General features: G+C 54.5%; 1 protein-coding gene across 1 annotated transcript in view; it reads right to left on the reverse strand.

Moving 5' to 3' along the window:
• The window catches only part of LOC111144820 (slit guidance ligand 1), a 163,680-nt gene that overhangs the window by 37,206 nt on the left and 100,268 nt on the right, over nucleotides 1-26,206 (reverse strand). Inside the window, exons 5-14 of the mRNA XM_022499320.1 lie at nucleotides 13,622-13,693; nucleotides 12,376-12,447; nucleotides 11,702-11,773; nucleotides 11,031-11,194; nucleotides 9,662-9,809; nucleotides 9,150-9,221; nucleotides 8,575-8,646; nucleotides 6,353-6,424; nucleotides 5,474-5,617; nucleotides 578-741 (exon numbers count right to left, since the gene is read on the reverse strand). Of these exons, the coding sequence (XP_022355028.1) occupies nucleotides 578-741; nucleotides 5,474-5,617; nucleotides 6,353-6,424; nucleotides 8,575-8,646; nucleotides 9,150-9,221; nucleotides 9,662-9,809; nucleotides 11,031-11,194; nucleotides 11,702-11,773; nucleotides 12,376-12,447; nucleotides 13,622-13,693 (1,052 nt within the window). The remainder of the gene's footprint in view (nucleotides 1-577; nucleotides 742-5,473; nucleotides 5,618-6,352; nucleotides 6,425-8,574; nucleotides 8,647-9,149; nucleotides 9,222-9,661; nucleotides 9,810-11,030; nucleotides 11,195-11,701; nucleotides 11,774-12,375; nucleotides 12,448-13,621; nucleotides 13,694-26,206) is intronic.

Below are 26,206 nucleotides of genomic sequence, written 5' to 3' on the forward strand. Positions count from 1 at the left end.
GCCCACCTGCCCAGCCCCCAGCTGGAGAAGAGCACGGATGCTCCCTGGCTGGGCTGAGGCTGGGGACAGTACCAGCCCTGGCTGAACCTCTCAGGGAGCACCAAAAACACGAGAACGCTCATGGGCAGTGGCCCAAGACAAGGATGGGGCTGCGAGGCACCACGTCCCTGACCAGGATCCAGGCTCAGAAGCTGACCCTCACTGTCCCCAGCCAGTTTCTGCTGCCCCCAGAGCCTAGAGGAGGCAGTTCTCTCACTGAGGAGAGGTCCCAGGCTTCCTGAGTCTGAAAGCAGTACATGAAAGCAAACTGACCTCGGAGCAGAGGAACCCGGGTCCTTGACCGGGCAGGCCTCCCTCAGGGACCTTCAGGCACACCCAGAAAAAGCCTCCGTGCAAGGCGGGGTGGAGCTGGCCGACCACTCAGATCTGGGGCTACGATTTGGGACCCTCTGGCGAGGGTCTGGAGTGGCCAAGGACACACCGTTGGGGCCATTCAGAAATCATCACGGGTCCCTAAGCAGACTGAAGACAGGCCGGCCGGTGGACAGACTGGGGGGCGGGGTGGGCGGACGGCTACCTGAGCAGCGGAACTTCTTGCTCTTGATCTGCCCGATGCGCTTGTTGGCGAGGCGCCGGGGGCTGGCGCAGCGGGCCCCGCTCGTCTCGATGGGGTTGGTGCGCAGGAAGTCCGCCAGCCACTTGAGGTTACAGTCACAGATGAAAGGGTTCTGCGCCAGATGCCTGTCCCGGGGGTGGGGGGCAGAGTGGGGATCAGAGACAGAGCGGCAAACCGTGCTGACCTCTGCCTGGAAGTCGCTGCTCGCTGGTGGCTTGAAGCACACGGCCTTGGGCCACCGCCTGGATTCGCCCACCAACTAGGGAGAAGCCTTGCCAGAACCTGGCAGCGGGGAAGGCTCTCCACAGGCTCTGGAGCTTCCCGCTGTCCCTGCTGAACCCCCAGCAAGCCTCACTCTGTCCTCTGTCCCTCTACCCACCCGTACCCACCCCCCAGCACACTTCACGGACACGAGCGGAGGCAAGAGTGACCTGGGGACTGGCCAGACCACCCCAGCCTTCCACGGGAGAGGGGAAAGAACGGGTATTAGAGCCCAGGACTGTCGGTGCCCAGAGGCCTTTGTCGTGGGTCGTCCCCTCCCTGCAGCCTCGGGCAACAGCAGCTTCTCTCTATAGCCTTTGTCAGGAAGGGAATGGGGCCAAAAACCATGGTTGAACAGCTACTTATTGGGGAACCACTCATATTCTCCTACCAGGCTGCCTGTGCGACCAGCAGGATAAATGTGGGAGGGGATAACCAGCAGGCGATGCTCACTGCAGGAACCCCAGGTGCTCTCAGTGACCACATGGGTGGCTTTCCCATTCGTGGGCCCTCCCCACCCCGACAAGGCTCAGACCAGCCACATCTGAACTGCCAGCAGCCAGCTTGCCCGCCTGTATCGTGGCCATCACAGCACTGGGCAGGCCCTGCTTTCTAAACTGACTCAGGGAAGAATATTCTAGCACCTGTACCTGAAAGCCAATGTTTCTGCGTGCAAGTACAGAGACAGAGCAGGGGCCAGCTTGAGGACTTGCCATGGACGGCTGCTTTTCTCCACTGAATGCCGCCAGGGTAGGCCATCTATTTATTGGCCTCAGCTCAGGGCCCTGATGGGGGTCCAGGGCTGTGCAAACAGAGGCGTGAGCTCTGCCCAGGGTCTGCACCAGCTCAGCTCTGACCTGGCCACGCTCTCTCCTATTTGTCACCTCCTGGGCTCTGCTTCCTACTTGGGCTACCTGGTCTGAGCCTTCTCTGCCCAGATGTCCCTGTCACTCCCCTGGGCTCGCCCTCACTTTCCTGCCTGAGTCCAGGCTCCTGTCAGCATCACCAGGTGATCCAGCCCCACCCCCACCCCTTCTGCATCTCATTGGACATTTGTCTCCCCATTTAAACCGTCAGTTTGCACAGAGAAGACGCGTTTGCTGACACCCCGTGGCAGAGTCCATCAATGACTGAAAATACATTAGGATTCGGGCCCTGCTCCAGGATCCACCCAGCCACCCAGCCACATCGGCTCAGGCCACACTGCCAGGCCTCTGCCTGAACTAATTGCTTCCCTTTATCACAATCTCAGTAGAGAACTCTGTTTAAAATCAATGCAATTATGTTGTTCAGGCATGTATTAAAATGTTCAGTGGGTGTGGGGTAGAAATATCCTTTCTAAGAACAGGTTATTTGTGTCAAAGCCAATTTATACAAACTTGAACCACCCACAGAGACAAGTGGCTTAGGTATTTGACACAAATTGGAATTTTTAATAATCCTAAAGAGCAGGGAGCTGAGAAGGGAAAATGCTCAGGAAGAAGGAAAAAAAATACCTGCTTGGGAAAATAGCATCATGCTAAAGGCACACCCGGAAATGAGCTGCTCGTGGGGCCATGCCGTTCCCTCCATGAACATTTGTGAGAGTAGAAGGCAGAAGGGAAGATTGAAATACGCATTAAGGCGTCCCAGCTAGGGGCGCCTGGGTGGCTCAGTGGGTTAAAGCCTCTGCCTTCGGCTCAGGTCATGATCTCAGGGTCCTGGGATCGAGCGCCGCGTCCGGCTCTCTGCTCAGCAGGGAGCCTGCTTCCTCCTCTCTCTCTCTGCCTGCCTCTCTGCCTACTTGTGATCTCTGTCTGTAGATAAATAAATTAAATCTTTAAAAAAAAAAAAAAAAAGATGTCCCAGCTAGAAACCTTTTGCGGCAGGTGCTCAACATCACTAGTCAAATTAGACCCACAATGAGACACCACTTCACACCCACTACAGTGCCCATAATGAAAAAGACAAGTGATACCAAGGATGGGCAAGGATGAAGAGAAACTGAAATCCTCAAAAAACACTGCGGGTAGGGATGTAAAATGGGATTTACCTCCGCTTTGGAAAACTGACAATTTCTTAAAAAGTGAAACATACATTTCCTATGAGACCCAGAAAGCCCAAGAGAAACGAAGACATTTGTCCACATAAAGATTTGTAAGCAAATATTCACAGCAGCGTTGCTCATAATGATCCCAAAGTGGAAATCCAATGGCCATCAACTAGGAAGGATAAACACAATGTGGTCAATCCATTCAGTGGGAAATCGCTTGGCCATAAAAAGGAACCAAGCACTGATATATACCGAGGTGCAAATGGACCTCAAAAACATGAAGTCAGTCACAAAACATGACATATCATGATGATTCCATTTTTTTTTTTAAGAGAGAGAGAGAGCTAGCAGGGGTGGGAGAGGGAGGGGCAGACAGAGAGAGAGAATTTTTTTTTTAAGACCTTATTTATTTATTTGACACAGACAGAGATCACAAGTAGGCAGAGAGGCAGGCAGACGGGGAGGAGGAAGCAGGCTCCCTGCTAAGCAGAGAGCCCGGTGCAGGGCTCAATCCTAGGACCCTGGGATCGTGATCCAAGCCGAAGGCAGAGGCTTAACCCACTGAGCCACCCAGGCGCCTTGAGAGAGAAAATCTTAAGCAGGCTCCACACCCACTGCAGAGCCCAACCTGGGGCTGGATCTCATGACCTTGGGATCGTGACCTGAGCCGAAATCAATCTTCAGACGTTTAACTGACTGAGCCACCCACGTGCCCCACGATGACTCCATTTTTAGGGAATGTTTAGTAAAAACAAATTAGAGAGACAGAAATTAGATTATGGGTTGCCTGGGGATCAGCAGGAACTCGGGACTGACTGTAAAAGGGACACAAGGGAGTTGGGGGAGGTGAGGGAAACTTTCTAAAATGTGATCGGGGTGATCATGGGACAACTGGAAATCTACAAAAAATCATGGAGTTGTATGCTTAGAACAGGTGGATTTTATGGGATATAAGTTATACCTCATTAAAACTGTTAAAAAAAAAAAACCACTTTGAAAAATCTCTTGGAACAAGGAAAACAGCAGCAAAGTCAAGAGTGGGTCCCAGGCACTCGGCCACAGATCTTGGAGAGATCAAACAGGCTGTGGGTTGTTTAAATCCACTCAGGCCTGACCCGTGACTCAGTCAGGGCGTTTAACCCTCCAAACCTGTATTGAGATTATCTGATTATTCCTGGGTCTGTGTTTCCTTTATTCTTCTTCCAAACCGTACTCTGGTTGTTAATACGTAATAGTTGTTCATGAAAGTCCGGTTCTGCTCTCCCGCCTTAAGTAACGAGGTCTATTCTGATGGAAAAAGCACAGTCGAGGGCAAAGCTAACTAACTTCTCAGGGATGATGAAGAGGTAGCTGAGACCAAATCCCTGTTCTGTGAGTGTCGTGTGACCTAGAGTGAGTCCCGTGACCTCCTGCCTTAGTTTCCTCATCAGTGAAGTCAGGACGACGGACCGTACGCCCAGCGGCCACTGTGAGAGCTCAGGAAGTTAACACACGGAGCGAGCCACCTGGCACTGGGTCAGGGCTCGACAATCAGTAGCGACTGCTGTTGTTCTCAGGGTCCCACTGTTTCTGTCTCGCCTGCAGGAAGACTTCCTGTTCCAACGTTCTGCCCCAGCTCTGTCCCCACTAGTACCTGCCGGCAGTGGCCAGGATCTCAGGCCTGGTGTCTGGCAGGCAGAAGTGCTCTCTGAGATCCCGCCAAAGACAGAGGCCACCTCCAGGAAGGCCATCCATGTGATGTGTTCGCTCTGCTTCCACCCACAGAGGGAGACAAACTCCTCAAATGAGACCCTCGGTCCTGGTCCCTATCTCCCCAGGCTCTCCTGTGTGGCGGTCCCCAGCAACGAAATCTCTTTCGTGCATTTCCCTTGGACATCCTGCCAGCCGCATAAAACCTTCCACCTTGCCCGTGTCTCCCTATAACTTCTGATTTCACATATTTGGCAAGATTTCCCTGTTGCGCTCCATCTTCCTCTCCCTGCCAGAAGTAAGTTAATTAGCAGGAGGGGGGCTGCAGGCGGGCGTGTGTGGGCTTTAACAAGTTTGTCTTCGTGGCTCACATCCTTGCTGATGCACAGGGTCCCCAGGGAGTAGGAGCTGAGCCTTTTATTTGACCTGTTTCACACCTGTGTTGCCTCCCCAATGTGGATATTATTTGATGGACAGCACTATCTGGCAGATAAACAATGGCTGTGACAAAATTCATAATAAATGCCCATTAAGCATGCACTTAAGAAGCACTTACAATGAACTCAGCTCTGTACAAACATCCCCTTTTGTCTCCTAACAACCCTACGAAGAAAAGAGTATCCTCATTTTATAAATGAGTGAACTGAGGCCCAGAGAAGCTGATTAACTTGACCAGGGTCACACAGCTAGTAAGAGGCACAGCTAGGAGTTGAACTCAGGACTATCCAACCCAAATTCTGTGCTCTTTCCTCTATAAGAGAACACTCCTGGTGAGCAAAAGGCACAGGGCAAGACAGCTGCCTGTCCCCAGAGTCTGTCCCTTCTCCCTAGGTCTTCCTGCTTGGCCTGAGGGGAGAGGGCAAGAGGGCACTCACAGGGTCTGGATGGCCCGCAGGGAGGTGAAGGTGCCCTTGGCGAGGCTCTGGATCTTGTTGTCATACAGGGAGAGAAGTGACAGGTTCTGCAGATCCTGGAAGGCATCGGGCCGGACACAGTTGATCTTGTTGGCATTCAAGAGCCTGTGGGCAGACCAGGGCCAGGTGGTGGGGGGGAGAGGTGCAGAATCAGCTGCATCAGCATGCCCTGGGCAACTCCCTGGCACCAAGCATTATTGTGTTGGGGAGAAGTGCCCAGGAGCAGGCACAGGGAGGCTGGCCCTCTGGACGTCCACTGCATACAGGAAGCCGAGAACTCCAACTGCCCTCTCTGTGCAAGGGACTCTCCTGCCCACCCCCCCCGCTCCTCTCCCTTTGAATGCTCACAAGGTTCTTGGGAAGCAGGGAGCACAATGGTCAGGCCATCTCCCAAAGGCATTTTGGAGGCTCCCCTCCTTTCCAGAGTCTGCTGTGTTGCCAGGCATCTGAGATGGACCATTTAGGTTCCGCGCCTCTGGGATCCTGGGAGGGAACCCCTGCCTGAACTCTCCTGCTTCACGGAGCCTAAGCTAGGGTGTCCCCCTGCAGGAGACAACACTGTCCCCAGTCCCGCTGACCTCCTTGGGAACACAGGCTGCCTCTCAGGAGCCTCTCAGCTCTGGCGTCCTGCGATCAGCTCTGAACCTGACCCCCTTTCCTCCCTGGCCTCGCAGAGCCCCAAAGTCCCTCACAGCACCCCCAGCTCTGCCATCATCCAAGCTCCTCACCTCATTGAGTCCTAAACCCCAAAGAGGCTGGCAAGGCTAGTCTGAGAGGCCAGGGGAATACCAGCCCCCTCCCTTTCTCGCCACCCAAGGACACCCGCAGATGGGTCCTTACAAGAGCTGAAGGGTGTACAGGCCTCCAAACACACCCCGGGGGAGATCTGTGATCTTGTTCCCATACAGGACCCTGGAGACAAAAAGCAGCAGAAAGAGAGAGTAAGAGGAGAGCCACCAGGTGGACATGACTTTGCAAAGGGCCCCCACACAATGGCACCACCTCTAAACCATTCACGGGGCACAGCGCAGGCGTGTAGGTCGGCTGTAACAAGTGGCCAGCAGGTGGCAGTAAAGTGTGTTAAGATAGGAGCCTCCTCTTGTAGTTTGGGAAAGGCACCCTGTGGGTTGGGGCAGCCATGACCCCCACTACTGCGGAGCATTCCCCCAATACCCACTCTCTGCCTCATGCATGGAACCCATAGAAGCCTGCAAAGGGGCCCTTTGGGAACTTCACAGGTATAACCTGGCCCCGGATGTAAAAAGAGACAAGGAGGAGACAATCCCATGGGCAGGATAATGTGCATATTTCCAGAGAATTACAAGAAAAAAACCACGAGTGCCAGACATTATACACGGAATGAGCTCTGACGTCAAGCAACAGATAACACACCAGAAAGAAAGAGGTCAAAGTTTAGCTGTGCAGAGGTCTAGGCAGTGGGGGTGCAAGTGGGTTTCTTCACCTTAGTTCTCTGTGTTGAGCAGGAATTCCATGTGTGATTAGGAAAAAAGCAAAGGTTCCACAAAGCCATGCAGGCAGGAATGGGTTCAGGCAGAGGGAGAAGTATCAACGGGGCTTGGGGACAGGGTGTACTTCATTCCCAATATTGCAAGCAGCCCCCACGAACCACCCCGGAAACAACTCAGCCTGTGTAAAAACAGTATGTGCTTCAAGATCCTTTCTGGAGGAGGGCATGGCAGAAGCAAAGGCCCCTCAGTGGGATCCTGGCTGGCCTGGAGGTGGGGTGGGGGGGACTCAGTGTGGCTGGAGTAGAAGAAACAAATGGAGTAATAGCTTGGTTTTTGCTGTGGGGGAGCACCAGGAAGCCTCTGAGACAGGATCGGATTTGCATTTGGAAAGATCAGAGTGGAGGAGGCAGGGGCTGAAGCAGGGAGACCAGGTCAGGCTCTGCCAAGGTGGACACTGTCAATGAGGTCTATTAGCATGACATCAGCACACAAGTTCCCGTATAGTGGGGAGATGTCTTTGTGAGCAACAGGAACCCACTTAAATGGGTCATTGTCATGTTCCAATTTAGGAAGGGTGTCATTCGCTTCTCAGATGAAGAGCCCTGCATTTTGGCAGGCCACCTCCAGAATCTGATCTCCTCAGCCAATGAGAGAGACCCGTCACCAGGCTGTCAGGTACAGCTGTGTAGGTTGTGCACTGCACAACTTAAGGGGTGCCATTCACAATTGGCCCCACCCACTAACTCATGCTCCACTCCAAGAGAAGAGGGTGCACACAGAGGGACTGAGCTGGCAGCCTCCTACAGGCCCCAAGGGGAAGTTCCGTCCTATTTCACTTCCCAGGCCCCTAATCTAGGCATGGCATGTGTCCAGTGCTGCCAGGGATAAGCAGAAACACTCCCTCCTCAGAGTAACAGAAGGCTCCTCACAATGGGGGGCTCACCCAACTATAGCGTGCCCTGAGTGTACTCTGTATAGACAAATGCTGTGCACTTCAGACAGTGAGGGGCTTGGTGAACCTGGGGGGTGTGAGCAAGGGCACTGGGAAAAGAGATGAAGTAACATTTCCAAGAGAATGTTTGACGCTGCATGGCATTTTGTAGATTCATGGACAACACCCCGCCCCCCCCACCCCCTGCCCAGGTAAACCCTCCAGGGAAGGGAAATGGGGAGAAGTGGAGGAAAATGCTTTTTTCTTGTCTCCCGCCACAACTTGGGAGCATACCTGGGATGAAAGGCACAAGGTGTGGTTGATGTCACAACTGGAGCTGGGAGAGGAAGCCCTTATCGGGGAGCTGAGTAAGGTTTAGGAGCACAGAACCCTGGGCCTCAGTGGGGAGGCAGGGCCAACATGAAGGCTGGGCCATGTCAGGTGACTGCTGCAAAGAATGCTGGGAAAATCCCCTTCCTGGCAGGAGGAGCATCAGAGTTGCCAGGGGCAACAGCTCTGCCTGGATTCCCTCTACCTCTTCCCAGTTGCAGAGTGTCCACAAGTGAGGAAGGGGGAGCTGGACACAGCCTCCCCCTCAAGAGGGGCCCTGGCACAGGGGCGGGGGCACCCTGGACCCTGGGAGACTTGGCATGGGTACTCACAGCGAGTTCAGGGAGCGGAGGCCCTGGAAGGCATCGGGCGCGATCTCTGCAATCTGGTTGTTGCTCAGGTCTCTACAAGGCGAGCAGGAGGGAAGATGGCTGAGTCCCTTGGCAGCCACCAAGCCCTGCTTGGCCCCTCCTCCCAGGTACCACAGGAGGGCAGGCATTTCTTTGACATTAGAAAAATAAGAGGCCAGTTCTGCCATCCACCTGAAAAGCCCCTGGCCGCTGTTTCCCTGTGCAGGCTGAGGCTCGTGCTCGGGCTGGACCATCCAGCCTTGGCCTGCTCTTGAGGAAACTTTACCCCGCATCCCAGCTGCGCCCTACATCCGAAATTGCTCGTAGGAGTGCCCCCGCTGAGATGGGAGGATGACAGTCAGCTCTGATCATGTGCCAGACGCGGGCTCAACACCCCACGTGGGCCTCACGCTGACACTCTGAGGAGGTCACACCACTGCCCTCCACACTCAGAGATGAAGCTGGAGGTAGAGTCAAGACATGCGCTGTGGCCTGCCAGCTCTAGACCCTGCCGCCTGCCCCAGGCTGACTCCCAAGAAGCAGCAGGAGACACTCACATCCTCCGCAGCTTTCTGTAGGGAGAGAAGGCTCCTGGGGGGATGGACTTGATCCCATTCAGCTCCAGTCGGCTGCAGAGCAAGAACACAGAGGAAACCCGGGGTCCTGACTGTCGCCTCCCAGGCTTACCTGCCCAAACCAGACCCTTTGCCCCTGCTCCCATCCTCCATCTGGAGTAGACAGGTTGGCACGGGCAGAGGAAAGGAGCTGCTGTATTTGAGTCCCATTACCCCAGATTTTGTGGCCGAAAGGAGCCCACAAATCAGGCTACTACTGAGAAACCGACTCCAGCAGGCTCACCCTGCTGGGCTGGACAAATGGACCACAGAGGGACACCCCCTCCCAACTCTCTAGAGCTGCCCAGCTTTGGGTGGAGGGCTCCGGCCAGCCGAGGCCAGCTGTCTCTCCTCCGTGTGTATGGAGGGGCCTCAGGCGAGCTGTTCACTGGGTCACCAGAGCCCAGTCCGGCCACAGGGCCCACGTCCCAGCACCCGCCCTGGCCCATACTCACATTTCCGTCATGGTCTCAGGCAGGTTGGCGGGGATGGCGGTGAGGCCCTTGCCGCGACAGTCCACAATGCCATTGCCGCAGGTGCACATGGCTGGGCAGGAGCCCGAGGAGAGGGTGCAGGAAAGTGATCGGCCTGCCTCCCCTTGGCCTGAGGGAACAGTGGGCGGTGACCTGGGGGCATCCCATGCCCGCATGTCCACCCCCAGACATGGTGTCAGGGGTGGGGACAGGGCAGACAATGTTTCTCTGAATGCCGATAAACCGGAGGAGATCACTGGGAATGACCATGCAACTCTGCGGGCGCCCCGCACACAGCACGTGCTGGCTGAATGTTTGCCGAACTTGAATCTGAACCTAATTGTGCTGCCTGAGAGTGTGATTCACACATGAGGAAATCCTGGCCCACACTCTGAAGCTCCAGGTTCTAGTCTGTGTCGCCCAACACTCTGGAGCCTCAGTCTCCTCACTGGTCACCAGAGAATGACAGGGACCCCGTTTATCGTTCTGGGACACATGCTGTGAGAAGGGTTGTACACGCAGTACCTCATTTAACCCACCGTGGCCATTTTACAGGTAAGAAAACTGAGTCCTTGATATTAATTAATTTGTGGAAAACCACACAATACTGATAGGTGACAAAACCAGGATAAAGCATAGTGGCTGGTATAAGTTTTTTAAACTGAAGTATAACACACTTGTCACCGTCTTCAGTGCACAGCGGCTAAAGTTCTCAGAGGTGCACCCACCGAACCGTCTCCAGACACAGAACATTTCTATCCCCCAAGAGGGCTCCCTTACGTCCCTATTCCAAGGCAGCCGCTATTCTGAGACCTGCCACCAAAGATCTGGCCTGCTGATCTGTGGACTTCAAATAAATGAAATCATATACAAATAAATGAAATTGTGTCTGGCTCCTTCCGCTCACTGCAAAAACTCTGACATTTGCCCACGTTGTTGTGCATCTCGGTAGCTTGCCTCTGTCACTGCTGGGCAGTATTCTATCATACGGACAAAATCATAATTAGTTTATCCAGTCCCTTGCTGGTGGACATTTGGGTTGTCACCAACTCTGGGCTAATACGAAGAAAGGCTGTCTTGAATATTCTCAGACATGTTTTTTGCGATGGGAAGTGATGGAAGGGGACAGGAGGTGATGGGCAAGGACAGGAGATGTGGGCAGTCCAGCGGTGGTGGGTAAGGACAGGAGGCGATGAGCAGAAAGTGATGGGCCAAGAGAGGAGGTCATGGGTGAACCGGATGTTAGTGCGAGGTGATGGGGGTCAGGGGAGGGAGCAAGACATGGGGGGTGGGGCGGGGAGCAGAAGGCAGGGGTTGGGCTGTGGAGAGTCCCAGCAGAGCTGGCACCCACCTGAGCAGCTGAACTCGCTCTTCTGGACCTCAGCCACATTGAGGCCACGCAGGCTGGCGGGCCCCGAGCACTGCGTGAAGAGCCCGATGGTTGGCCGCTGCCTCAGCCACTGTGAGAGCCAGGCCAGGTGGCAGTCGCAGAACAGGTGATTGGAGTGCAGGCGGCTGTCAGGGGAGAGGGCAGCTCTCAACCCACCCGCCTGGGGCCCTAGCCCCACAGTGGGAACCCCCTGCCAGGGAGTGGGGTGCTGCACGTAGCCCCAGCCGCCCACTCAGGCTCACTAGGGGTCACCAGCAGCAGGATGCTTCCGGTGGCTGCCGCCTCCCTCCCAGCTCATTTGGGGCAGCCGCTGGCCTGAGTGTGACCAGAAATGATTCATCTCCCTGAGCTCACACAGACCCGCTGCCCAAAAGCACATAAGTCATTTTTAAACACAAAAACAAGTCACTTGTCTTCGGAGGAAAAATCAAATAGAAATGACATTCAACATCCATTTTAGGTCACTTCCCTCTCCCTTGGACTCCCACACCCTCCCCCCCACCAGCCTGAGTGGATGACCCACTGCTGAGAATGCAAAGAAGAAGAAAGAGCTCTTTCTCCCGCCCGTGGAAGCCTTTACCCCCTTCCCGGCCACCCCCGGCCCCCACTCTGCCGCCCAGGGGCTGACGCACAAGGTCCGCAGCTTGGGCATGTGGTTGAAGCTGGACACGGGGATGGTGGTGATGTTGTTGTTGTTCAGGGTCCTGGTCGGGGAAACCAGAGTCACCGGGCGTCTGAGTGGTAGGCCAGCCCTCAGGCTCTCACACCCAGATCCGTGGTCCACCTTCCAGGGGAGCCAGCACTGGGCTGGATTCTGGGGAGTCCGCCCCCCCGGGAGGAGCAGCGGGAGACACTGAGCTACACTCCAAGGAAGGCCTGAGCTGGGACAGTGGTGATTAGGCAGCCGGGACAGGGAGGAGGAGGGAGAGGAGGGAGAGGCTGCCTGCCCGCCGCCTGCAGCCTGTTGGGAGGCAAGTGCAGGCTTTCACAAAGGCAGGCAGGGAGGCCTTCAGGCCTCTTGTGTCAGAAGTCCTGGAAGACACAGACACTGCCCTGGGCTTGGTCATGAGCAGGGTAAGCCTGGATCATACACTATAGGCATGACCCCATGAGCAGGTGTCCCCACCACCCTGGGTTGAGAGCCCAGGAGAGCAGAGAGTGTGGCCTCTGCCGTGGGGCTAGCACAGGGGGTGAGGGGGGCGCTCCCACCCCTTGGGCTGCTCCCGGCCCCAGTCTGGCTGCCCAGCCCCAGCTCCCGCATTCCCAGGCTCTCCAGCCCCTGCCACTCTTCCCTTGTTTCACTTACAGCACCTCCAGCCCCCGCAGGGCCCGGAAGGCCCCTTCCTCGATGCAGCTGATCTGGTTCTTGTCCAGCTGTCTGTGAAGCAAAAGAAAGTTACACCGGAAACCATGCTGCCTAGGGCAGGGGCGTCCCAACATTTTGATCAAGCACTCCCTTAGTTTAAAGCAAAGAGGCCTGGCCCCACCCAGTCCTTTGTTCAGGATATAGGTGTAGATCTAAATAGCAAATACTAACAAAAGCTTATATTCTTTCTTATTTCGTTAAAACAATAAATATAGGGGCGCCTGGGTGTCATGATCCCAGGGTCCTGGGATCGAGCCCCGCATGGGGCTCCCTGCTCAGCGGGGAGCCTGCTTCTCCCTCTCCCACTCCCCCTGCTTGTGCTTGTGTTCCCTTTCTCCCTGTCTCTGTCAAATAAATAAATAAAATCTTTAAAAAAAAAAACAATAAATATTTAAAAAGTTATATCCTATTCCTCCACCTGACTTTGGATATCCTCCGAGGAGTAGGCGCCTGCCCCCCAGCCCACTTTGGAGACCACCAGAAGGTGCTGGCGGCTGGAGGAGGAGACAGTGTCTCCTAAGGGCAACGGTAGCCAAGCTCGCTGAGACTGACCAGCCGTGGCCACCTGGAATGCCGCTTTTGGAATAAACTGAAGCTGTGATTGGGGTCCCTGGGAAAGAAGGCAGTGCTCAGTTGTCTACCACAGACGTGGGGTCAGGCAGGGATAAGCATGTTGGGCATTTGCCATTCCTGCCACAGTCAGAGCTCGGAGAGGTGCACCAGGATAAATGTGAGTAGTAGGAAGAAACCTTCACATTTAAATAGCACTTGAACAAGCCTGGGAGGTAAATATGACTGTCCCATTTTACAGAACGATATACTGAAGCTCAGTGAAGTTAACTGACTTGCGGCCACTTCCACATTATGTACCTGGAAGAGAAACTCACACCCGGCTCTCTCTCAGTCTACTCAAGGGCAAGCGCATGCAGACTGTGCCATTCAAATGGACCATAAACTTCACCTAAACACCCACAGTTCATGACACTCCTTTCTACCCAGTCCCCAAAGGCTGCCTGTTTCCTTCAACCCCAGACTGTTCCAGAAGATCATGCTGGCACCAGCCATCTCAGGGCCCATACCAGCTCCTGAGCTGCCTGGACCACAGGGCTTGGGGAGGTGTATGGGGATACTGCGAGGGGCAGCCCTCCAGCCCCTATACCCTTCTCCTTCCCAGGCCTGGACTCACAAATTTTTGAGGTCTGTAGCTCCACGAAAAGCTTTTCTGGGGATGGCCTGGATTGTGTTCTCACTCAGGTCCCTGAGAGGATAAAGCCAAAGGGAGAAAAACACTGGTCAGAAGAGATTTCTCTGGAGTGCCCCAATGAGTCAGGGAGGCCGGGATGACCCAATGGTGCTCGAGCATCTGGAAGAGTGCTGGGCACCCAAAGGCCTGCTTGGGGAGCATCTGCTGAATGAATGAATGAATGAAGGAAGGAAGAAATGATGGAGCTGGAGAGAGGTACCCTGCTCTGGAGGGAGGTTTGTCCCCAACCACCTCCCCTCTCTGCACAGAGGTGGTTGCAGCTGGAGGGACGAGCTTCGGGCAGCCGTGACGGACTTCGCCAGACCCCAGCCCTGCCCACAGAACCCCCAGAGGTCAGCTCAGCTCCCAAGGCATCATCCAGCACTGGGAAGAAGCAAGCAAAGGAGGGGTTCCTTGATGAGCTCACAGCTACCTGACACCTGTGGTAACCCACCCATGACCCACTCTCTGTTTTACTGATAAGGAATGAGGGCTCAGGAGGAAGGCACCGCTGGAAACCCAGCCAGTATGTGGCAGAATCAGGTCATGAAGTCTGGCCTGGGTCTGACTGTGGATCCCGTGCTCTTGGGCCTGCCGTCCGTCGAACCACCTCCTAGAGTCTGAGCCCACGCTGGAGTCGGCCCCATGCAGCCTCTCCTTCATGCTGGCGGGGGGTCACAGGGCTGCCTCCCTGCCCCACAGCCTGGATAGCAGGGGTCACCGAGGACATTAGTCTCCACATTATCAATGCCCTGACGGGAGGGAGGAGGAACCGCAGGGACTGAAAATCCCTGGCCCCTGCAAGCCCAGAGTAGCTTCTGGACACCTCCTCTGGCCCCATGGGAAGACAGGGCCTCAGGCACCTGCCCACCGGCCTCCCCCTTCCCCTCTCAGCATCCTTCCTATAGACTTTCACAAAGGCCCTTTTTCAGGACAGCTTTTGCTTGCCACAGTGGTGGGCTCAGCTGCCACTATGTTCCAAGCATGTCCCCCAGGCCAGCACTGCCTGGCATGTCACATACGGGAACTCACTTGACTGTGGTACTAACCACGGAGCAAACACTCTTACTTTCCCCTCTTCCGAAGGAGAAAAGGGAGGCGCAGAGAAATCCAAGGGAACACAGCTGGTGAGTGGTGGCTCCAGAACCTGAACCCAGGCAGTGAAGGTCCCAGAGCTAACCCTTTGCACAGCTGCCCCAGGAGCAGGAACTAGAAGTCGGGGGATGGACGCCCTCCCCTATTCTGCAGAGGAGGGCGTTGAGCTCCAAGAAGTGAGGCAATCTGCCCAAGGTTAAAGCAGGATGGGACCCAGGCGGTTTACAGGAGAGCCAGCCTCAAATGTGCCCTCAGGGTCCTTGAGCTGGACAGCTGGGGACTGACCTGATGTGGGATCCAATGCTGGGCAATTCCACAGACCCTCAGCCCCTACTGGGCTAGGCCTACAGGGTTTTGACCATGACCTTCCTTTCAGCCATTCACCCCACAGGCCTTAGGTTTCCCTGTGAACATGAACACCGCCCATGGGGCCCCCTGGCACACAGTCCCTGGGCTGTGAGGGCACCACCCCGCCATCCGGGTCTTCCTGCTGAGAGACTGAAACAGAAGCACAAGGTAGCAGAGTGCAAAGTCCCTGAGCTCAGAAAGGCCATTCTGATCCCAGCCCCCCCGCCTCCTGGCTGTGCATCTGGAGGTCGGGCCCCTTTCCCTCCTGAGCCACAGCATCCCTGTGAGCCAAGTGCAAATAGGAGCCTGGCAAAGACAGTCCCCCACGTCCCCCAACCCTGTCCCCCCAGGATAGCCTGTGATCTCTCTCCCCTGCAAACCCTAGCTTCTCCCGTTCCCCAAGCCCCTAAGTGGCCCCAGGCACCTGTGGTCTGAAGCCTTCATCATCACCAGCAGCCTGTGCCCTGTTCTCTCCCTCCTGGAAGGAAAGCATCTCAAGCCTGTGACACAGACACTTCTCTCCTCCAAAATGATATCATTTTCCATTACAGCTCGGGCCCTACTTCACTACAGCTGGCTGTCTCTGTCCCTTAATGCAACAGACACTTCACATTGGACTCCCACCTCCGGCCAGATGGCAGTGGGTTTTGGGAGACACTGGTGCCCACCTTCCTCTCCTTCCCCCACCCCACAGGTGGGTCTTCCGGCTCTTTCCAAGGGGCTTTGATCTCAGCTGTCTGCAAGCATCTCAGGCACCTCTGTTTAGTCTGTCCCTATTCCCAGAGACACTCTCCACATTCTGTCAACAGGCTGCTCCCAGAACTGCCCCAGCACCCCCACCCCACATTACCTGCCCAGCTGCCCCTGGTGTCCCCACCCTGTGCTACCTGCCACCCTGCCCCCAGTGCCCCCAGCCAGCATAGCCGCTTCCCCCTTTCTCCACAACTCCCAGCAGCCCCTTGGTCTCGAGAGGACGGAAGAGCTCTTGAGCCATTCCTTATCTGCTAATCCTGTTATCACCTCTTCCTTGCCTGGAGACAGCACCTTGGTGGCCCTATCCCCTGCCCAGTTTCCGTCATGCAGGTAATTACTCCCAGGAAGGTACACCCTGTACTGGCCTGGGCCTACTGTCCCCGTTTCGTGACCTTGATCTCTCCCACTTCTTAAGTAGATGTTCGCACTAGCAGGGTGTCTGATGCATAAACTTCTGACTTGGGAGCAAGGCTGGCCACACAGGGAAACAAGAGATCGCTGGCTTGCAGGGGCACACAGTCACACAGGTTCCCTCCTCACGCTCTCTGGGAAAAGCCAGCCACTGTGTCAACGACACTCAAGCAGCTCTCTGGAGAAACCCACATGGAGAGAACCAGCAGCCTCCTGCCAATGGCCAGCATTGGCTTCCAGCAATGTCCATCAGTCATCAAGGAAACAGATTGTCCAGCCCCAGTCAAGCTTCTGGACTCTGTACTGATGCGCCCCCCAGAATTCAGACCCTGAAATCTTAACACCCAGTGTGACAGTGTTGGGAAGCGGGGCCTAGGGGAGTGCTTAAGTCTTGGGGTGGAGCCCCCGTGAACAGGATGAACGGCCTCCCCGGAGAGGTCTGAGACGGGAGGACACAGCGATGAGCCAGGAAGTGGGACCTCCCCAATGCCAGCCTGCAGGCACCGCGACCCAGGATTTGCCAACCTCCACGACGGTGAGGAACAAATAGTGCCTGTTTATAAACTACTCAGTTTATGGTATTTCTGTTAACAGTAACCGGAATTGACTAAGCTACAGCCCCAGCCAACGTCTTGCCGGCAATCTTGTCCAAGACCTCCCAGCCACCTACAGAAACTGTGAGACAGTACATGTTTGTTGTTCTTTTCAGCCACTGTGTTTCAAAGTTCAACAGTCAATGGCTAACACAGGGCTACTTTGGGGGGATGGTCCAAGAGAGAGGCCTGGATGCTGTGCTGGAGAGCCTGCTCTGACTGGGAGGGGACAACGGCCCCTGAGAACCTCTGAGGAAGGAAGGGTCATACTCAGACTTGACGTGAATGAGCCGAAGTATGTTCACAATGTGGCCCCATAGCTTTGCACTTTGGGCCTCAGTTTTCTTGTCTGTCAAACGCACAGACTGAACCAGATAATCTCTTCCTCCCCCCACCCCCAACACAATCCCACCACATGCTGACTACCCCAAGCCACGGCAAGCCACACTGTTCCCACACAGCAAGTTTGGTTCCTAGAGCATCTGAGATCCCAGGGGGAGGGGAGGGGAGGGGAGAGGAGGGAAGGGGGGCCCATCGCTGACAGCACACTTTCTGAGAAAGGCAGGATAAGAGAAGACAGACACAGCCATCCACTTTCTCCTCCCCACAGGGAGCCAGGGAGAACAAAGCATGGATGGCGAGGACAAGACTAGGCAGGGAGGGGCAGGGGCCTGGAGACTTCTACAGAGTCAGGACTATGGAGGGTGCACAGGAGGTGGGCAACTCCAGCGGGACAGTCATCTGGGCCCCAGCTGGCAACTGACCCTCCAGCCAAGCCTGGGAGGGAACTCTGGGCTGGCTACTCACATCCACTATCCTGTTTAATCCCCACCACCACCCTACAAGGAAGGTTTTTTATTTGTATCGATTAGTTTATTGATTCAAGCCAACCTTGTTTCAGAAAGGCTTTAAAGTGGCTTATAGGGATTTACAAAACAGCAAGAAAGCAAGAGTGAAAAGTGGGGCAAAGAGAAGAAAAATCAATGGCAGAGACGAAGAACAAGGCATGATGTCATCCATGCACATCTGCCAGGTCCGGGGCAGAGCACGGGCTCTGGACTCTCTGAGAGCTGATGGAACAGAGGGGACTCGTCCCTTAGCAGTGTCCCCAGTATACGTCTACATTCAGTTTCTCAGGAGGATAGCTGCTCAGGGTACTAAGATGAGACAAGAATTCTCCAGGGATCCTTATAAAAAATGACAGTGTGGCCTAATCAATGATACTAGACCCTTATAATAAATGGGTTTCAAGTGTCTGGTTCTTATAATAGTATTGCATCAAAGTACAATTCAGGAAATGCAATTCTATAAGGACTCACACGGGGAGCTAAGTAGGGAATGAAGGGGCAGAATAGTCCATGCGAAGGCAGGAAGCCTAATCGAGGCTAGCACCACACAGGAGCGGGGAGGTTTGCCTAGAGTAGAAAGTGCCAGCAACAGGCCAGAGAAGGTGACAGCTTACAGCAGAGAGGTATTTGATCCTATGGCCTTTTAGACACTGCTCGGGAGCCCCAGAGCTTACGGAGGAAACATGCTGCCCGCAGGGCAGGTAGGAGAGGTGACACCAAGAGCCCATCCAGGAGGTGAGGGTGCAGGGGTGGGTGCAGAGGGGCCCAGGGCCAGCCCCCAGGAGCAAGCCCCTCCCACAGGAAGGAAAGGGAACTTAAGGGAACTTGGGACCCCGGAAGAAGCCAGACTCTAGACCCGAGGAAAGGGTGGGCCTTAAAAGCCTGGGGAAAAGGCAGTATGCCTGAGGCACAGGAGGTGCTGGAAAGAGCCAGAACTCTGGGAGAAGTGGATCTGGGTTCGAAGCCTGCTGGTACCACTAATCAACTGGGCCCCTGGAAGGTAGGTGCTGAGTCCTTAAGTGTCCCTGCTTATAAAATGGAGATAAAAACATCACATGGTGGTGGGGGCGCCTGGGTGGCTCAGTGGGTTAAAGCCTCTGTCTTCGGCTCAGGTCATGATCCCAGGGTCCTGGGATGGAGCCCCGCATCGGGCTCTCTGCTCAGTGGGGAGCCTGCTTCCCCCTCTCTCTCTGCCTGCCTCTCTGCCTACTTGTGATCTCTGTCAAATAAAAAATTTTAAAAATCTTTAAAAAATAAAAAAAAAAAACCCAAAAACAACACCACACGGGTTTGGAGAAGATGAATTCTTGCGATTTCGCTTCTGTCCTAGGACCTCCATGGCAGTACTTAAGAAAGCAGGCTTCTGCCCCTCATCCAACATAGTGGGCCGGTCCCTTTCCCCAGGGTCTGACTGTTGTCCCCAGTTTGCTCACTAGGGGGCACCAGAAGCCTGCCCTGGCCTCCAAGGCCTTGGCCACTGCACAGACCCAAACAAAGCTATTCTCAGGGGTTTTTTTGCTCCAGTTGACCTCCTATCTGGCCAAAAATTGTCTTGTCTTTCCCAGTCCTCTTTGAAGTAATGTTTCTCCCCTCCATTTTGCCTACATCTTGTGTTTTTGCTCTACCTTCATCCCGCAGTGACCTTGCCACAGACCCAGAGGTGAACATGGCCTGCGGTTGGTCAGGGCAGAATGAGATACACCGAGACAGGGAGGGTGCCGGAGCTGGAAAGACAAACCCAGACTGGGAGCCGCTGGTGGCCGGACCCTGGCCAGGGGGAAGCAGAGGGGGCAGAGCCACCGGGCAGATAGGCGCATGGAAGGAAGTCCCAGGCAGGACAGCGAAAGGCAGACTGGAGAGCAAGGACATAGCAGCCAGACAAGAGTCAGCCTGGGGAGATAAATAGAGGCCTGGGGCCAGATTCTAAGATTAGAATCAGATTCTAAGGTGATTCTAAGGGTGAGGATGAGGTCTTGGGCTTTGACAAGCTCCCCGGGGATATGGATGCTGCTGGCCCAGGAAGCACACACTGAGAGGCAGTGTGTAGACAGGAGAAAGCCCACAGCAGAATGTCATCATAGAGATGGGTTCAGTAAGCCCTGGCTTAGCCACTTAAATCACGTGGTCTCGGGCAAGTCACTTAAACTCTCTGGCCTCGGTGTTCTCATCTGCAAAATGGGGTGGGGATGAGAAGTGGCACCGACTTTGCAAGATCTGATGTGACAGGTGCTGTGGTCTGTCATCCCTGCCTATTACTCCACTTACGCTGTCATTCCTTCAGTTCCTCAAATCCCTCCTGCCACAGGACCTTTGCCGTTGCTACTCCTCTGCCTAGAATATTCTTCCTCTACCCTTTACCCAGTAAACTCCTACTCATCCTTCATATCTCAGTCTATAGACACTTCCCCTGACTGCTCCCTCTGCTTCAGACTCCTAAGACCCCATGCTTTTCCTTCTTAGCTCTAATCCAGGTTTATAATGAAATATTAGTATACCAAATAATAATACTGACTTTGAGTTAACATCCTTCTCCCACTCCAGACCATCATCTCTCTCTCTCTGTCTTTTTTGCCCCAGACCATTCTCTCTTAAAAGAACTGTCTCCTGTGCTCCCTACAATATCGCCGGACCTAGAACATTGGAGCTCACTAATTTTTAACTGAACTGAACTAATGTGGATGTGATGTAGGAAAGACGTTATTAGGGTTCAAAGTTGACAGCCAAGAAAGAATTCTTGAGATGTCTTTGGTGAGAAAAGGGTGATTTTATTAAAGCAAGGGGACAGGACCCATGGGCAGGAAGAGCTGCCCCGGGGTCATGAGGAGTGACCCATTATATACTTTCAAGTTGTGAGGGGGTTAGGGACAGTGTGAGTCTCTAAGAAATTGTGGAAACAAGGTTTCCAGGGGGCCAGCTATTGTTGGGAAAAGGTCATTTATTACTGTCTTAATAAAACCTTGGTCATGAAACCCTTCAGATGTATATCGGTGGGTCATATGTTTGGGGGATGGTTGCCAACATGTACCTTGGGAAGATTCCAAAGGAATTTTTAGTTAAGGTAGACTTTCGGGATTTTGGGGGATTAGGGGTCAGGCTAAGATTGCCTTTTGCCCTTAGCAAAGTCTTAACATCAAGGCAGTTAAGTCCCTAGAGGAATGTCACTCTGTCTGCTTCAGAACTTATCAGTGGGCTCTAGGTAGTAAAGAAATTTAATAATTTTTCTTCTGTTTTTGTTTCCCATATTAGATGCATGTTCTCTCACTGTGATCCATCTGCATTTTTCTGGCCAAAACAAGGAAGAGTGACTGAGAGCGGAAGCCAGGAACTTGGAGCTGGACAGGCTGTCTTTGTATGGTCTTTGCAAGAAACCTAAGCCTCCTCAGTCGGGCACCGGGTGTGCTTGACCTCCTCGGCCTAACGTGGCCTCAGCAGACCCAGTGGGAGCTCAGAAACAGAGAGGAGGTGCTGGAGAAGCACTGGTCACTCTTGTTTTTCTATCAACCCTGCCCTTCCCTTCACGTACCCTCATGGAGCCTTAGTAACTGAACACCCTTGGGTAGTTCTGAGCTGGCGCCAGCAACATGAGCAGGGAGGTCTGGGCAGCATTGGAGGAAGGTGACTCCCGTGGGACCCCACAAGATAGAGAGGGAGCTGGAGTCCCTAGGAGTCCACCTGGGCTGGGTGGGGAGCTCCAGTTGAGAGTCCTGAGGCCAAGATCCTCACGGTCTGAACCCCACCACCCAAGATCAAGGGCGCTGAGAGGCAACTGTCCGCCAACTGCAGAACCCCCCGGTCTGGGAACACCTCCAGAGAGCCAGGCCTGGCCCCTTTCTGTGAAGAGAAGGGGTCAGCCAGGCCCACACCCTGACTTGGGTGCTATCCCAGTGGCCCCTCCTCCCACATACTCTGCCAATCCCTCCAGCTTCTGCCAGGGCTGGGGAAAGCAGAGCCTAGGAAGCCGAGGTCAGGACCCCATGTTCTTGCGCTAATCCCCCTTCACGCTCTAACCAGATTGGGCCCTGCTGGCAGACCGGCCTCTGAGGGGATCAGCAGGGGGCCCAGCCAGGGACTGCTGGGCACCAGCCAAGGCCAGACTCAGCCCTAGGATCCCTGCCGCCAGCTTGCCATCCCACTGCAGAGCTCAGGACCCACTCTGTCTGCCTCTCAAGCCACAAGGAAGCTCCAGGCAGCCCCGGTCTGTCCCCTTGCCCTCATAGCCTGACTGGTGACCCAAAGCCCACCCAGTTAGCGGCCTAGAGGGGAGGGAAATAGGTCACCTCACTCAGGTCTTCCTTGTTGGGAGACTGTCAGGGAAGGACTTGAGCCTGGGAATGGACAGCCAGCCATGGACCCATTGTGGGGACTCACACAAGTTTCCTAACCCCTAGAGGCTCCTTGGCTGTGAAGCAGGCGTCGTCACAGGCTTGGGGGCGTCACTGAGGCTGTGTGCAGGGCTCTCAGCAGGCCTGGAGCCATCAGCTGCCACACCTGGCACTGGAGGGAGGGGCGGGGAGATCAGGGTTGGAAAATCCAGGACAAGAAATCCGGAGGCTGAGACTTGAGGACAGTTCTGCCATCAGCCCCCTTGGCAACCGGGGATGAGACCTGCAGTCAGTTCCCAGCCCCTCAGGCTCCCCTTCCAACAACACGACCCTCCCAGCAAGGTGGGTGTGTGGCGGCCAGGCTTGGGGGGTGGGGGCTGGCTCCCACAGCTACTGCTAGTGAGGAGTCCCCGCCCTTAGCCCCTGGCTCGTGCCCACATCCCACCCTGGGCAGCTCAGTGCCTGGGCTGGCCACAGCTGAGCCCCCAGGGACTCTGTTAGAAGTCCGGATTTCTGGCCCCACCTGCTGCAGCAGAATCTGCATCTCAGCAAGCTGGCCAGGTCATTTGTAGGCATATTCAAGTTCGAGAAGCCCCACGAGGGACGCAGGGAAGTTTCCAACATTGTCTAATCCTCAACTAGGGCTAACCTGCTCCCAGCCAGCATTTCAAAGCGAGGGGCAGAGGCACCAGCCCCTATGCTTGGGGTGCGCCCCCTCCCACCCCGGCGCTTGGACACGACCTTCCCGCAGTGAGCGGACAGAGAGAAGAGCAGCAGCCTCTGGCCGGTCCCCTTTGGCTTGCCCCCGCCCGCTGTCATGGGCCAAGAGGAGGCCCCTACAGGAGTCAGGAGAGTGTCAACCACCCCGGCCCCATAGCCTTCCTTGCTTTCTTGGTGGAGTTTGCAGGGCAGGGGGGCACTGCCTGGGGGCCTTGAGGAGAACTGGGCTGTGGCCGGAATCAACACACGAGTCGCTGCTCCTGGGAGACTGAGCCCCCTGGTCCCCTCTGCACCCCACTCGCTGCAGGATGCACCCACTGCAGTGTATACTGTCGGGACAGAGGGCGGCAGGACCTCCTGGGTGGGATACTGGGGTGCTCACCCTCCTCTGAGGTGCTCCTGGGATCTGGCAGGAAACTCCCACCTTGTCTCTGCCTGTCCTTCAAGCTTGCCCTCAAACTCTACCCTCCACCGCAGGAGGGAAATTAGTCCTGCAATTGCCCCTCTCTGTTGGCTCTCCCAAGCCCATGGGATGACATTCAGGTGCCCCAGGTCTACCTGGTAGGTGGACTGCCCATGTGTGCACCTATCTCTGGCTGACCTTCAAGGTCAGTCTTTTAGAGGCATTTGGTGGCAAGGATCTAAACTATGCTGCTTCATCCTCTGACCTCAATGACCTTAACGACCTCAACAACCTCAGCTACCTCAACATAGGGAGCAGGGCTTTGTCTGCTTAGAAATCTCAGGTACTCCCAGGAGATGCAAACTTTCTCAGGGCTGATCTCAGTGTGAACGAATTTGTTTCATTGTCTCCGGAAGTCAAGTTTGAATAGGAGGAAAGAGGACGGGGCAGAAGTGACCAAGGACCAATGTCAAAGGGGCACACGGTGTGGGGGGAGGGGGGATGAAGTGGAACTAGTTTCCTCTGGCCTTGGCCAAGTGCCCCTGCTGTTGTCAAGACAAAGGAAAGACCAAGGGAGCTGCCTTTTTCTCCTGTTTGTGGGCTGACTGCCCTCCTAAGTAGCCAGTTCCCCTGCTAATCTTTGTGTGCCCTCCTGACCCCCTTTCCTTCACTCTCCTAATCAGCAGAATCAAACCAGCAAAGGGCAGGGCCAAGAGATAGACCAGTATCCGAGGGTCTGGGGGTGCTCAGTGATGGTGAGGAGCTGGCCAGGCAAGAGCCAGTCTGGGAGGAGAGAGCCAGGCGACCTGGGTTCAAACACAAGCTTCTTTGTGCCTCAGTTTCCTCATCTGTAACATAAGCTTGTAAGAAGAGTAAATAAACAGAAGTGTGTGAAATTATCGAGAAGAGAGTCACGCGCAGTAGGTGACAATGGTACCGCCGGCAAGGCTTCAAACTACCCCTGGGAATCATTGCTGGGCGATCCCCTCTCCTTCCTCTCCTCTCCCCCTCCTAAGCCATTTTTTTTCTTTTTAAAGATTTTAGTTATTTGAGAGAGAGTGCAATAGACACACACAGGTGCTCCCAAGAGAAAGGGGCAGAGAGGGAGGGAGAGGGAAAGGAAGAGAATCTTCAGCAGACTCCACGCCCAGCACAGAGCCTGAAGCAGGCTGGATCCCACAGCCCTGAGATCAGGACCTGAGCCCAAACCGAGAGTCGGGTGCTCAACTGACTGAGCCACCCAGGCGCCCCGTCCCCCTCCCACGCTGGTTTTAAGATTCACAGAATTAAAGCTCACACGTGCTCTGTGAGGTCTTGAGATTTTTAACAAGTGTTGAATACCCAGGTTCTTCCCAGGGAACCCTTGATATCCAGACTCCTGTGGGTGGTTTTAAAGGCTGACATCACGGATGGCAGGGTTTGAGCTTTGCAGGAGAAATGGGCTGATCTGAACACTACGTGCCAGGTGCTGTCAGCTGGGGAGATGTCCTCCCTTCTCTGCCATCCATACTTCCCTGAAGCCAAACACTCTCCAGGGGCTGCGCCCCTCCCTCCAGCCCTGCAGAGTTAATGTTGCAGAAACCTCATTAGGAAGAGACATTATGCAGCCCTGGATGGCTGCACCATAAAATCAGCCTGGGTAACTTTTCCTCCAACCGGGCTATTTGTTCTGCAGCTGCTGAGCATCACTGTAATCAATTCCCACAACAGAGATCTCAGATGAGATGCTCACACCCCAGAAAGCAACCTCAGAGCCCTGCCAAGGACAAGCCACCCCGAGGCTGGCATCCCACTCAGAACTGAGTAGCTCGGGAACAAGCAGGAAACAGAACCAGTGGGCATAGGTCCCAGCAACCACGGCAAGAACAAAGTAATGGCAAGAGGGTAAAGAAGGCAGGGAGGGAGATGCAGGCCCCTTTTAATCTGAGTGCCAGGGCAAGGCCTTCCCTATACACAATCATCACACACTGACTGCCAAGGAATCCCAGGCATTCTACTGAGCCCGAGCAGAGATCCGCGGGGCAGACAAAGCTCTCGTCCTGGATACCTACAGGATGGTAGAACCAATAACTTCAGGCATTCCCAGACCTGACACACAGTGGTGGGGTTGGGGGGGAGCACAAGTGCAGGAGAAAGAGTCAAGATCTAGAAGAAAGAATGTGAGGTCTGGAGCCAGACAACCCTAGGCTCGACTCCAAGCTCTGGCACCATTTACTGCCTGTGTGCTCCTAGACAAGTTACTCCATCTCTCTGAGCCTAGTGGCTCATGAGTGCAGGGGGGTTAAAAACAGCTCCCTCTTGTTGAATTGTGGTAAGGATTATAAACCACACATGCCTTTTATATAAAGCACAAAACTAACCGATGTTATTAGAAGTCAGAATCATGGTTACCCTTGGGGGTGGGGAAAATCAACAACCAGAAAGAGGGACTGGAAGATTCTGGGGACTCCAGATGTTTTAGTTCTTGATCCCGTGATGGGCACATGGGTGTGTCTGCTTGTGAAAGCTCAAGTGAGTCATAGATATGAAATATAGATATGATATGATATACAGATGATATATAGAAATATAGATATGAAATACAGATATGAAAATACGTGACACACACATGGATAGCTGCAGCTTGCTGTTTGTATGTTACACTTCAGTGACAAGGTTTTCAAGATAACATATGCAATGCTGCTCCCAGTCCCTGGTGCTTTGTAGGCATGCAACCAACGCCAGTGCCAGGCCTCCCTGACCCCTCACTGGAGGAGGCAACTGGGGGAGAAAAGCTGCCAGGGTGACAAGATATACAGATGATATATAGAAATATAGATATGAAATACAGATATGAAAATACGTGACACACACATGGATAGCTGCAGCTTGCTGTTTGTATGTTACACTTCAGTGACAAGGTTTTCAAGATAACATATGCAATGCTGCTCCCAGTCCCTGGTGCTTTGTAGGCATGCAACCAACGCCAGTGCCAGGCCTCCCTGACCCCTCACTGGAGGAGGCAACTGGGGGAGAAAAGCTGCCAGGGTGACAAG

The sequence above is a fragment of the Enhydra lutris genome, unplaced genomic scaffold (genome assembly GCF_002288905.1).
Source record: "Enhydra lutris kenyoni isolate GAN:26980312 unplaced genomic scaffold, ASM228890v2 scaffoldscaffold12, whole genome shotgun sequence".
NCBI lineage: Eukaryota > Metazoa > Chordata > Mammalia > Carnivora > Mustelidae > Enhydra > Enhydra lutris.